The sequence below is a fragment of the Oxyura jamaicensis genome, chromosome 4 (assembly GCF_011077185.1).
Source record: "Oxyura jamaicensis isolate SHBP4307 breed ruddy duck chromosome 4, BPBGC_Ojam_1.0, whole genome shotgun sequence".
Taxonomy (NCBI): Eukaryota; Metazoa; Chordata; class Aves; order Anseriformes; family Anatidae; genus Oxyura; species Oxyura jamaicensis.
The window spans coordinates 47,837,766-47,852,174 of NC_048896.1; the positions used below are offsets into that span (position 1 = coordinate 47,837,766).

The following is a 14,409-nucleotide window of genomic DNA, read 5'->3' on the forward strand; positions in this document are numbered from 1 at the left end:
TCAGCCTGCAGAACAGGGACCAGCAGCAACTCTCAGGCTCTCCTGTGAAAGACCATGGACTGGGTAACCTGGAATAACTGCGTAATGTCAACCCTTCACTGCATGAAGTGTTAGGGCCCTATTAGGGCAGGAGACAGTCTCGGGAAATATGAATCCATCCTACAAGAAGTTGCCTGATGCAGGGCTAAACTAAACCACAAGGCCCTGCAACATCATGTCTTAGGATGAAACAACATTTCTATCAGCTTCCTAAGTAGAACTTGGTGCATACTGAATAGGAAGCATGAAAAACCAAATACCTCTTCTGAATTTCTGACTTAAAGCTAGAAAAGAAACTCTCTCAAATTTTACGCCGCTATCAAATGTTGCACTAGTTAGACCCCTCCGTGTTCTCTCGGGGCTGAAAAGCACTGATAGTGATGCTGCACAGATGCATATACAGGTAGATAAAAGGCAATCAATACATGCGCCAGCACAAATAATTACCTACCTAAAACTTGAATTTCAATGGCTCCATGTCCTTCGGTGACACACATGGAAACTCCAAAGAGTAAGATCTGAGGAGAATATCCCAAATTGAGAACTTTATTGGGGGCATTTGAATTCAAAATGCTGATTTAGGCTACTGTTTGATTGTGGACAGAATTTCAGAAAACAGCTAGCCATTTTGTGTTTTATCAGTAACAGTGATTGTATCACTAATATTTTCTACAAATTGGTGACAAATTCATAGCCTAAAAAAAAAAAAACCAAACTGCTTGTGACCCCCACATCTATGTTAAATCATTTTGTAACATACCTCACTATCATTAAAAACAACAACAACAACAACAACATACTTTTTATCTGCTTTTACATGCTTTAGGTTACTCTGCATTTAAGTATATTTAGGACTTGAAAGCATGCTAAACATTTTTAGCTGTGATGTAAATGAAACAAAAACAATGGCAAGCATGAAAATTAGCAAAGGTAAGTCTTAGAAGGAAACGTTGAAATATTGCTATTAGACCATGATCATGGTACCATAAATCTCCCTTTCAGTCCTTGTGTATTTATGTAGCTTCTGTAGATGGTAAACAATGCAAGACAGTCCCCAACATTAATTCCAGTCACTAAGAGTTTTGTGAGAATAAGAAAAGCTTGGCAGTTGTATGATTTAACATCGTAATTTTACATTTTACAAAGGCACTGAATGAAAAAGACAACTTTGACAGACTAAAGTTTAATATGAAATGAGATGAGAAAGTAATCTATAAACAGACTTTTTCTTTATATATCCATCCATAAATATATATATATGTACTTTCACACATGCATACTGTGTCCAGTTGACTTCTGATCTACAATTTGACGGCCTAAGAATCCAATTGACCTAGTTCTTCCATCCATTTAAAAATGCTTTTGTGACTTGTTTTGTAAGTCTCAAGAGACAATTACCTTATAGACTGATCCCATTAACTTGTAAATAGTCCTAGGTCACAGGATCATGAGATCTGCAGAGTAACTACTCATGTCACTAGCTCTTTTACATGACTATTTGCATGTGATTATTAGTTTTATTAGTTATTAGTTTTTCACTCTTTATCCAAGCCTGCTTTGCCTCTTGCTCTTAAGCAGATTTGTAGCTATAGAGACTGTATGTACCAATACGTCTTCAGAATGGGAGAAGTGTAACAACACACTGATCACATCAAAGGGTGCCAAAAACAGCTGTTTTAAAGCACAGTTGCTCTGTTCCCTAAAGAAAGTTTGCATGGCTTGACAAATAAATAATTGCTATAGGCTTTTGTCAAGACTTTCTTCTTTACAGAAATTATGCCACGAGCAGAAACATTCACAAATACACTTCTCTCATTCCTAGCCGTACCTGCAACTTTGCACTTTATGAACTAATAATGGAAAGCAGGGATGAGCTATTTGAGCCTGAAAATAAGCATTAAAATACGATTAAGACAGACAAGGTCACGATAATCCTAGGCTGAAGACAAAGGGATGCATCCCATAAAAAATCCCTCTGATTTCTAGCAATGCAATTAAAAATCAACACTTTTTTTTTTATTATTATTTTAAGCTTAAAAGAACAGGAAGAGATGCCAAAGCCAAGTTTGTTCTGTTAACATTGTAGCACCTAATGAAATGATAAGATACCAAGGAAGCAAAAGAAGGATTGAGAGACAGCAGGCAAAAATAATTCCAGAACACGAGCAGATGGCACAAGAACCTTACGAAGGAAATCTCAGTTTTAAAGCTTAGACAACAACGTTATGAATGGAGTTACAATTGCAAGCTGAGCGTTCAGAACTAGCACAAGATACAAGAACGCTAATTTGCTCTGGTTAAGAAAAGAAAATATTACTTGTAGCTGCGCTTTAGTTGCCATTTTTGTAAAATTCATGTGTGGTAAATGCCCTGTGCTAATTCAAAGCATAGAATGAGTCTCTAATGTTAAAAAAAAATAAGAAGGTAGTTTATAGCTATTAAAAATTAAGTAGTCACTACTGGAAAAAGAGGGCAATTAGTAGACTGAGAATAGCGAGCTATTTAGAATCAAATAAACAATTTATATGCTCTTTGCTCATAAAATGCTAAAAATTAGAAAATATTAGGGTGTTCACAGATAATTAAACAAACTAAACTAAACCAAATACACTGTAATCATCCTTATGGGGATAGCTAGTGCAACTTGAAAGAGTGTGAGTCACTACAAGCCGTAAAGGAATCTTCAAAGTCCCCACCTGCAACTTTGTTTCATAGCATGCTCAGCAGGAAAGATTAGAGAAACAATAAAACAGAAGGTAGAAGTGCTCTTTCAAAGACTGAAACACTTCCTTCTCATGCTTCTAGTATTCTTTTTTATTTTTGCCCAATTTGTTTCCATAACTACAGGCAAAACAAACTGGGGCTCTAGGATGCAATCTCATACTTCTCATCTCTCAGTAAAACCAATACAGTGTTTATCTTCTTTGTAAATAACATGGGATTGAGTTTTTGCATGTAAATCCTGAAAACAGTATTTGTTAATCTGTGCATACAATTCGCTGTCAGGGCAATCTGAGTTTGCTTCTTTAACAGGTCAGTAAAGAACTGCATTTACTCAGCATATGATCCACCTGATGCTGCAACATGTGGAAGTAAGTGCTTTCCTTGGGCTTCCATTTGACACAGACTGTTGTACTGAACATATAATATGGTTTGAAGGTAGTATTTTCAGAGCAGTTCACAACTGTGCTACAGCTGTACCTATGGCTCTTAAAACAAATCTGGCAAGCCAGGCCAACTATCTGTCCTACCATGCACGTGCTCCTGAGTTTCTTCTTAAAACTCTTTTTTTTTAAAAAAAAAAATCAGATTTTAATTCAGTGGTTGCCACAGCTGGTGGGCAGACTCACTGGCCAGAGCAGAACTACAGGACCAGAGAATACACAGCAGCCCCATGGGTGCTGGGTGCCTACAGAAAGGTCCTTTACAGAGACCACCAGGTACATGGACTGAAGGTGAGGATTTGGAACGTCCCCAGCATTCCTCCCTGATGTGGTGGTAGGACAGGGCAGCGGCCGACAGCCAGAATCAGGAGCTGGGAGTGTTTCTCACTTCTGACACCACTTCAGTAGATCCTGCGAGCATTGCATCATTTTGTTAGTTCGTGTAAGATGAAAAGATGTCATTTAGCAGAGTAAAGAGCAGCTAGTGAATCGTCCTAGTTGACACTGAACTATACAACTGCTTTATTGATTGCATCAGAATAAGCTATCTTACTAGATGGGATAAGTCATTTACTCAATGTTCTTAACAGTTAAACCGTTATCTTGGAGATTTATCTTTAGTTTACCTAGGGAAGATTTGCTAGGAGCTTGGTCACTGAAGCAAAACTGATGCAGTATCTCTACACAGCACTTTGGGACTGGTCTGTCTTGAGCTACCAAATATACTGGGTGCTTATTAGTCTTAATGCAGAGGATTGTGGCAGCTTATAGGTGAGAAAATCTATTTGCTCCAAAAAAAATTAACAAATAAAGAAAGTATGGAGTTAACTCTATAAAATTCAGAAAAATGTGACACACAAACATCAAGCAAAAAAAAATCCTGAAAACTGTATGAAATAAAGGAGCTAGAAAGTTGTTATTTGGAGAAGAAGGCAGAAGTACTGTAAACAAGTATTCTTGGATAGTACTAGGAAAAGAGAAGAGAAAAAGAATGCAAGAACAAGAGAAAGAAATGAGACATATACAGCAGTGATATTTGGAGGCAGAAAAGTAACACTAAGAGTTGAGAGCTCTGGAGAGATGGCGCAGAAAACACACAAGGAAAAGCTATACCAGAAGAGATGGTAAAGTAGATTAAAAATTCATAGAGGAAAGGTCAAAAGAAAATTAAACCTAAGGACGTTCCTCAAAAGCAGAAGAGTTTGGGAGACAGGTTTGGAAAGTGAGTTACAGGAACTGATAAATTACAATGGTAAGTAGCTAATACAGAAGCTATTTCTTCCTAAGATAAAAGACTACAAATTAGGAAATGGGTATGATCGAAGAAACAATGTAATTAGCTAACTACATTTGCAATCTGTGCCATTTCAAGTTGGGAGAACAGCCTCTATTCAGCTTTTTACATTTCTCCCCATTTTCTTAGAAATTCCAATTTAGAAAAACCTGGAAATATGTGGATGCTATAAAGTGTGCCTTGGTATATTACCACACTTGCATGCAGAAGCAAGCTAGGTACTAAAATAGCAGTATGTTTGTACAACTACTATAGAACAGTGTTTTCTTAGCCTCAGTGGTCAAGGATTTCTCACTTAAGCTACTGTCTTGCAGTTTTGTCCCAGGCCCTAAACACCTCCACCTAATGTGATAAAGAACATCCATTTACAATTTGTAGGCACAGAATACTGTTGGACATAAACATAAATTATTCCCCATTTATATGATATGAAAGTAACATGGTTTTGTATACATTTCTCATGGAGAAAAATGAACTGTTTAGCGTATTTACTCCAAATTTCAACAAAAGAATGCCTGGGACAAATCAGTATTATAGTGTCACTAAATGAAAAAGAGGACTTAATGTAACCATCTAGTTTACTTCTGCAAATCTGTATTGCTTTCAGACACAAGTAAATTCCAAATGTTGACTTTAAATCTTTATATGATTTGCTATATGGATTTGCCTCAGGAAGATAGTATTTTTGGAACATGAATTTACTGAAATGGAAAATTGTATATATGAATTGAGTTACTTGAGTTAATCTTTTTAAATAACTTAGTGTTAGTTTCCACAACATAATCCTACAGTTGACTTTAACGTTTATCTTTTTTTTTTTTTTTTTCCCTCTTTTGATGGGGTTGTTCTCCTGGTAGACATAAAGCAAGTTTTTGGTGTTGTTTACCATTCTCATTGCTATAGTTCATCAGCATGCCACAAAAGACAGTCAAGAGCTTCTCACTGGCTGGATCTGTCTTATTGCACAGTGACCTTATATGGTCTACTACAATATGTGCACCACCTGCATGGTCAACTGCGTTCCTGCCCTCATCTGTAAAACAAAGAGTTACATTAAAAAAAAATGAAACCAAAACCCACCATAGAGTCCCAAACATGACAGTAATTATACAAAGCAAGTTCTTTAAACAGTGAAGTAATTTCTCCAGTGTTGTCAAATTCATCTGTAGAGGTGCTCAAGGGCCAGCTTTTATTACAACAGAGCTAGGAAAGTGAAAGCATCTACAACAAAATGGATTAACCACTTGGCACTAATACCTTTGTAAAGAAGTTTAGTTTGAGGCAGAGCCCCTGAAGCTGATAAATAATATTCTGATTCACATTGGATTATGCAGAGGAAGGTGCTGAGCATTTTGCAATGCCTAGTCCATACATCCTTATGGCTTTGTGGATCAGGTAAATTGCTGTTATGCAGATTGAGAAATCAAAACAGAATATTTGGGACTACACCATAAGCAATGGGAAATGGGAAAAAAAAAAAAGGACAAAGACCAGAGGTACTAGTTCTCAGTGACAAACTCTGTTCATGCACTCAGTCTGCCACACAGAATGTTCTTCGTACTTTTATACCTGGAATTTAATACCATGATCAGATTCTTACTGTATGGCTAAAAGAAAAATTCACTCTGCATCAGCAACAGACTACAGTGTGCTGAAGTTTCATAAATAACACACCATAATCTTTGTATGGAACTCTGTACAACAAATCCAATTTGATTTATCAGTGTATGAATAAAGGAAAAATTGGCCTTTATTACAGTAATCAACAATACCGCTTCCTTTCCCAGCAGGCAGTCAGCAATAGGCAACAGTCAATAACCTTAATTGCATGGCTTCCAAAAGGAGAGCTTTCCAAGTGAGTTACAGTTGGAACCAACTCAAAAATCTGGATGAAAACAAAATCTTCAGCAGAAAAAAAATCACTAAAGGCAAAGTTAGAGGAAAAAAAAACAGAACAACAACAAAAAAAAACACCACCCTCCCCTCCATTTCTTAATGGCCCAACAACAGATCTCCTCTTTCCTTTGCTATTCAGCCCTCTTATCATACTCTTCTCTCCCCATCATGCTTGGAGGTTGAGATACTGAGGTTTCCTAATTCTATAACACATTCAATATGAAAACCAAGGTTACCCTCATTTATGATACAATCTTCCATTAAGAAGTGTTCCAGAGCAGTGTAAAAATAAGTTTCTGAATCTTCCAATTCTCGTCAATACTATTTATAAGGGACATATTATACCTCTTATATCCCTTGAGTTAGGGAGAGAGAGATAACTATAGGATGTATATACACATAAAGGGGTATATGCAGGGACTTCAGATAATTTGCTGAGTGGAGGTGGAAGGAAAATTCTTGGTGGATCTATTATATTTATTACCATAGTCATATGCATTTTGCTGAATAACCATGAAATTTGACATGCAGAAGAGGAAAAATGTCATTGCAATGACTGTCTCCACCTCTGACCTGCTCAGGACATTAGAGGAATGTGATTCACTCCAGGTATGTATATTTCAGTTTGAAAAATCAGAAAATGGAATCTGTATGTTGCCAAACAAATTGGAACTTTGATCTTTAAGGTCCCTTCCAACCCAAGCTATTCTATGATTCTATTAAATTCAAGGTAAGAACTTCTGTGTCAAGGATGGAGCGTGAAAAAAAGAGAAACATGAAAAAAATAAACCTATCTCATCCTTGATGCAGTGATAAACTTAAGCATAATGCTGAAATGAAATAAAATTCTACAGCATAATACAGTAAGACAATACAGTTGTTCAGATTAAGCACTTATGTTTTATCAAATCAGTAGAGAAAAAAATAAACAAACAAACTTTCCTTTAATACTCCAGCATATTGTTTTATGTTTCTTCATGTAGGACTTTTTTTGATTCCAGAAGTTATGCAATTACACGATTTTATATTTGACTCACCTCTCTGTGAGTCAAAGCAAAACAGAACCACTGATTCTGGATTAAATAGACCAAACATCATTCTCAGATTATTATAATGGAATTAAAGTCAACAAACTAAAGCCATGATAAAATTAAACTTGAGATAAGAATCAGGTGTTGAGCTAGCTTCCATGTCTTGGTATGGAACTGAATATAAAATATGCAAACAACAAATAGTATAAAGGGTACAGTCTGACGAGGATTTGGAAACAAAGTTTATAAATAAATAAATAATTACACACACAAAAAAAAACAGTTACAAGCCAAGTTCCTTACCTGGGTGGAATTTGGCACAACTCCATTGAAAATAATTGTGTGGTAATACCTCAGAACAACTGAAGATCTGAACTCACACATCCTTCTACTTCCATTCTCTCTCTGGTTTGTCAAAGAAGGTGTAGATCAAGACCTGCTATATTTTAAGTACATGGTACTCTCTTGCTTCAGATGTATGACAACAATTTTACCCACACAATGTTTTCATTAGGTAGATAATCAGCTTCCACTGTACCAACAGCAAAACCAAGGAGGAAAGATTCAGCAACAAATCTCACTCCAAGAAAGAGTCTGTCTGTATAGAGTACTCAAAAAGTAGGGTAAGATGAACTTCAGGATTGCTCCCAGGTAGGTGGCAGGATATAAATGCTAGACTTTGACATGACTGCATAAGTTGGTAGATTAAAGTAGGAGAGATGCCTTAATTGAGTTTGTTGCTGTACTTCTTTCCCATGCTAGAGCTCACCCTGTGTAGCTGCTTTTTTGCCCAAGGCAGCTGGGTGAAGAGCAGACCTGGGATGGCATTATAATTAGGATCTCCTGGTGCTGCCTTCGTATGCCCAAGAGGATTAACTCAGCTTGTTAGTGCAGGGCCACAAAGAATCCTGCACCAGGTGTAGGAGGAAGATTCTGAAGGTCCTGACTACCCACTCCACGCTCAGGCTATGACACCCCATTGCATCCCCAAGCAAAAAGTGTACTTCTGACTCAGAGTGCTACATGTACTTATTATGGACTTGCTTCTCCCTGCTCTGTCGCTAAGAAACAGATTTTGCACACAAGAATACTCACCGAGTTCCAAAGCATTTACAGTCAAAACAAGACCACAGCATGTTGCTGTGTCTTGTTCTCAGTCCAACTATTACCTTGCAGTTCAGCAGCTCTATGAACTCCCACACTTAAAGTGCTTCCAGCCTCCCAGAAGCTGTGTTGAAGTTTTTTTTTTTCCCTGTGACCTTTTAAAATAAACATTTGCTATTCCTATGAGATCAATGTTTGAACAGTTAATAAGCATTCACATTTCTGCTTAAAAATGTTTCTCTACAGCTCACAAAGGGCAATGCTGTTGTTTTATTTTTTTTAAGTACACATGATGCCATTTAAAGATGCCAGTATGACAACAAGCCAGGAGACCAGGGGGATGTTTTTCCTACAAAGAAATGTATAGTGAGATTTATTATGGAATAAATTATTATTTCCCCAATGTTATTTAGTCCAACACAACACAACTGTCTCTAAGAATTAGTAGTCTTTTTTATCCATCCTTAGTTGCTCAATTTTATGCAAAAATGGGTTTTAATATGGATTATCAAATTACTGTGACTGCTCACATGCCTCTCATGCACACTCTTGTCAAATTTTGCCATGGCCCAGTCACAAGTGATCTAAGGGATGCCCCAGCCAAAGAGCAAATTATTTTTAATGCGTGACTAAGAGATCTTTACAACCCAGCCACGGGGACAGGAGAAAGTGTCTCATCCACCTGTTCCTCTTGAATGTCACCTGGGAAGATGTGGCAGCCTAAAGCCTATTTCCCTAAAGAAGCTCAACCTTTCCTCACTGGTGTTTGGTTTCTTCAGGACCCATGCTTGGCTCTCCTCTAGGCTGAGACTGTTTGTCAGTGGGGAACCTGATATAAATTAGGACCTATAGGAGTTCAGCCTTCATTTACTGAAAAAACAAACAACAAACAAAAACCCTTTTCCAAGATGAGAGGAGCTGGTACAGCCATTTCTCCAATCTGATCATGTCTTTGTTTTCACACTGCAAAGTATGTTTATCTTCTGTGCCCACCCTCTGCTCATGTGATTTGTCTGGTCTTCATTCGAGTATATGTACTGTAGAATGTTTTTACCCCAAGAATGAAAGACCCTTAAGAAAAGCATAAAGAGATTTTTTAGCCATACTGATACAGTATGATCAATATGCGTATCTAAAATAATACGTTATGTTAGGAATTGTTTTCCTGTGCATTAACATGCTTTCAGGTATCTGACGGAGCTGCAGCAATTCAGATGCAGTTTGTGAGTCTGAACTTGTACTCCCAGAACTCTTAATGTCATGAATTTTGAATAGCTTCAATTTGCTTTTTCCAAGATGTGTTTGCATCATTTTCCCTTGAGCTTTCTTCTCTGGTTTACTAAACCTTAAAACTAACTACTGGATAGTAAAAGATAACAGGAAAAAAACATAAACAAACCTACAGCTTAAAACACAAAAACGATGTAAACCATGAGCTATATACAGCTAATGAGTTACTTCTAAAATACATGCACAGGTACTTTGATTTTTTGTCATTACTCTGAGGCAATTATTTCTGTAAACATCAGTGACATCAGGCAAAGGCCTCTGCCATAACAGACAGGTATCAGAAAATATTTTTGCAAATAGCTCATCTAAATGCTATTTTACCAAAACCCTAAATTAGCTTGCTGCTTTCGTATTGGGCCTATTTTAATATAGAATTAAAAAATTAATTAAAAGCACAGAAAATTCTGTTTGGTGTAGTTATGTACTGAAGGGTTGTTTGAAAGCATTTTTTTCCTCACAAAATAAGGTAAGATATGAACACTCCATATTATCTTTGCCTCTTACACCTTTACATCATGAATGGCCACAGTGCCATTACTTTCCAAACAGTTCTTTCCCAAATCTTTGTTACCATATCTCCATTCTGAAATCCAAAATTTATGATTCATAATAGTATTTCAAATATAATGGCATTTCTCTGTAGGGGCCTTATATTATTTTGCAGACTTGACACACAGAAAATAGATTTAACCTTTAAAAAGTACCAGAAATCACAAATTAGCAAGTTATTATAATGTTTACTATAAATGTAAATCTATTTCTCAGAAAATCAGCTAGAAAACTATTTGACAACATTTCTTAAAAATCATCTTTTGGGCTTTAAATTTTAAGATTTGTTTTTTGAAATGTTTTGGTTTCATCTTGCAACTGGAAACCTGAATCCTCTCTTCTCCAATTCATGTGCTCCAAAAGTTTATTGGCATAAATAATTGCACTGGGTTAAGTGGTGCAACTTGGTGAGGGAAAGCATGATGTGTTAGATAAAGGTCCCTGATTTGCATAAATCAAGCTCCCTGGAGAGTAACTTTGGGTGACATGGAAAATATTACTTTTATTTTAAGCATTAATTTTAAAATTATTTTCCTCTGCAATTGGGTGTAACGATCAAATTATTTAAATTTTATAATTTTATACTGCTATTTTCACTGAAGTGCTTCATCTTTATTGCATTTGGCTCCAATCTTTGTGACCAAAATATTGCTTAGACTGGACCAGTATTTTATGGAGAATATCTTTTCTTTTTTTTTTTTTTTTTTTTAAGATAAATTAATTTGCATTAGCCCAAGGAGGGGGAAAAAGAGAGTTCTTTCTACATGCTCTATTTTTAATTTCTTCTTCTACTTTTTAAAAGATTATTATTATTATTTTAAATTAGGGCCTATTTGCATGGCTTTTCTTATTGTACATCTGTTCCTGGTGCTTATTCTTTCACCTGAAGTCATAATCTTCTGTGACATCAAACTAGCTGCTGCAGAGGAAATTATGATGTGACATTCAGAATACTATGACTAGATATGGGGAAAAAGCAGCAGAACTCCAAAGGAAGTTTGGAGAGGTCCTGCTTACATGCTCTCTTGCTCTTGCTCTTTTTCCCTTTTCAATAAGAAAACAGAAAAAATATCAGAACAAAACTGTTAAATTTTAGGGGCGAAACCTTACCTAATGCAAACCCCATTTTCTATGTAGATGTTAGGAAAAAAACATTATCACTTGTGTTAACTACAAGTTTACTATTTTTTTCTATGTGAACACTGTAAAGGTGAAACTTTTAATGCAATGCTGACATTCTGTTTTAATACTTGACCCTACTGTTTATTTTGAATCTGTTTGTGTATGCTTTTTAAAGCAGTGGATTCTGGACCCTGCCAATTCTTTGCCTGCAGGACTACAGCTACAACCCTGTTGCAGAACAGAGAGCAGAGTTACATTGACCTTAGTTTTTCAAGGAAAGCAAGCTTTATGGAATTATATTGCATTGTTGTTACTGTTTGCTGCTTTCTCTGTATCTTCTGTGTACTTGCCTACAAGCAACAGGGCATAGCAATGCTGTACTTTGAGATTCATTTTTTAAGGATTTGAAAGATCAAATTGATTTGGGATTGCTCTGTCTTGTTCTGAAATTCCTTTCCCTTTATTTAATTCCTTCAGGAATTAGTAGAATTTGATTACCAGAAGTACAATTTTGTTGCAATTGCTTACTGATTAAAAATCAATCGGTATAGCCCTAAATTTTTCTCCTTTATGAAGAAAAAAAATCATCTTGAATTAGTCATGCTTGCTGCAAAGATAAGTAGAACAGTCTTGTAATTGGTCGATCTTATATTGCTGCTATCTATCCTTGGCGCTAACTCCAGCTTCACTGAGGGTATTGTCTCAGAATTGATTGCTAAAATAGGTTGAGTAAACTAGAAATGCAAACAGAAAGCTGTCTTTTAATATAGTGTCTTCAAGGACTGAAAATAGCATTGGTCTTTCTGGATAAAACTGTTTCCAGCATATTTGCTGGGTAATGAAAACTGAAGCAGCAGCATACAGGCCCGGAGGCTGCTACCAGACACGCAGCTTTGAAAACCTGGTTCAGTTTGGGCAATGCACTGACAGATGATGGATGAAAAATCTACTAAACGTGAACTGTCAGGTGCTCAATAGCACTTACTCAACTAGTTTATTCCAGCAAATAAGTTTTTAAAATTTTGTATCCATACGGAGATCTAGCAGTATTTTTAGAAGACTCCTTATAATATGTTAAATGAACGGACCATAGGATATCAATACTAACAAGCCTTCATCTTTCCTGTGGAATATCACAGGATTTCTTTTGTCAGGAGTGTGGCTGAGTGTTTGAAGGGACAGGGGAATGTGCCAATAACACAGTGTCCCTAATGTTCCACTGGTGCAACAACCAGATGCAAGCCAGTTCAAATCCTTGATTTAATTAAAAAAAAAAAAATGCTTGATTTTCATACTCCTCTTCTGTCAGATAGATACTAGAAAAAGCATGCTGTTCTGATTTCAGACAAAAGAATGGTGATAAATTTATTGTTCAAGACTTTTCAATACTTCTCTTCCAGTCAAATTCTGCTAGTGAGCCTGAGATTTTGATGTAATAGAAGAAACATTTTTTTTCAGCAACAAGACATAAAATACGACTAGTCACAGTATTGGCAAGCAATTTATCCTGAGTCCCAATGAGATTTTAAGGTGTAGTAATTTCTACTAGTAAATTCTATTAAAAAAAAAAAAAAAGACAGAAAGAAACCAAGCAGTATGAAAAAGTTATAGTAGATATGCAAAAGACAGGCAAAGGCTCTGAGTGCTGAATGCAGCACTTCTCTCTGCCTTCCTTTCCACATGTAATGCTTACAGCAGATTCCTCAGCTGATTTTATAACTCTATGCAACTCCAGAGTCATTTCATTGCAGCCAAACAATTTTTTCTAGGATTATGAGAACATAAGTCAGAACTGAAGCCAACCTATGCTTTTTGTTTCACACAGCATGAAATAAATCATGGAATCCAATTATACAATAACGCATCAGGCAGTTTTTATACACCGATACGTAGGGATTTATAGCATCTCATGATATTAACAGAATATATTTGCACTTATCAATTAATTTAGATTTTTTACTCCAGGGCCTTGGAAGCAATGATGTCTCTCAGCTTCATTTGCCCGAGAACGATGGTGTGAACAGAGCAAGGCATGGTCACAGGCTGGTGCAAGGCAGAGGCCTTCTGCTGGGTGCTGTTGAAAGGAGCTTGGCAAGGTGCTTAGCCTGGCATTGATTGTACAAGGAGCAGTACTGAGAGCTGAAGCTTGAAGGAGCTCTGGTTCTCCCACAAAGCAGCTAGAGAAGCAGACTCAGAAAGCGTGTGGCCCACGGGGATTTGGAATAGGTTGGGAGAAGCCCAAGAGGCAAAAAGTGAAACCAAACAAAAAAATCCCACACCATAAAGCATATTTGCAGATCCTACTAAGCCCTGGGAAGAAAGAGAATTAGTCAGAGAAGTGAGAAAGTAACAAGCGGCCCTGGAAACTTGGAAAAGCTGGGAGGGAGTCTTGGGTATGAGGCCGGTGTGATGTTTTCAGCTGATGTTTTCTACTATTACTAATTTAGTGACAGTTGATATTTCTGGTCAAATAATGCCTACTTTTCTAACATGGCATAAACTAGACTTTTTGGCCATATCTAGACACTCAACTAGTAAACTGTTTTCTGCAGTGCTTGCTACAGAAACACCTTCTATCCCTTTTCAAACTTCACAGTTGGTGAATAAACTGCTGGAGGTAAAGGTAAGGAATTGTAAAAAATCTGCTGTATTTTTTTTTTTTCCCCATGTGGACTATTGTTATATTTTGGCTTAACTCGTGAGAATTTGTTACTTGTTTTAGTAGGGTCAAATATTGAATAAATAGAGAACATGAATTTGAAAAGAGCAATAGTCTGAGAATGAGAATTCATGTTTTTTTATCACCTCTCAAATGGCTCTTTCCAATGGTCTAGGAAGATTCTCTCATTCTGATTCCATTTTGGCCAGCCATAAAATAAGTAAATTAGAATGACATTGTTTAATAGCTTCCTAAGAACAT

The 14,409-nt window shown here is 36.6% G+C and overlaps 1 protein-coding gene across 7 annotated transcripts in view; it reads right to left on the reverse strand.

The window, feature by feature from the left end:
- Positions 1 to 14,409, reverse strand: part of RAP1GDS1 (Rap1 GTPase-GDP dissociation stimulator 1) — a 112,282-nt gene that overhangs the window by 20,716 nt on the left and 77,157 nt on the right. For 5 of the 7 annotated variants that reach the window (XM_035325328.1, XM_035325330.1, XM_035325327.1 and 2 more), the window contains one exon: positions 5,384 to 5,530. The exons of 1 other annotated variant lie outside the window; for it this stretch is intronic. In XM_035325328.1, the coding sequence (XP_035181219.1) occupies positions 5,384 to 5,530 (147 nt within the window). Of the gene's footprint in view, positions 1 to 490; positions 558 to 5,383; positions 5,531 to 7,727; positions 7,824 to 14,409 lie in introns of those variants that run through there. One more of the 7 variants, XM_035325333.1, reaches the window with a different exon arrangement.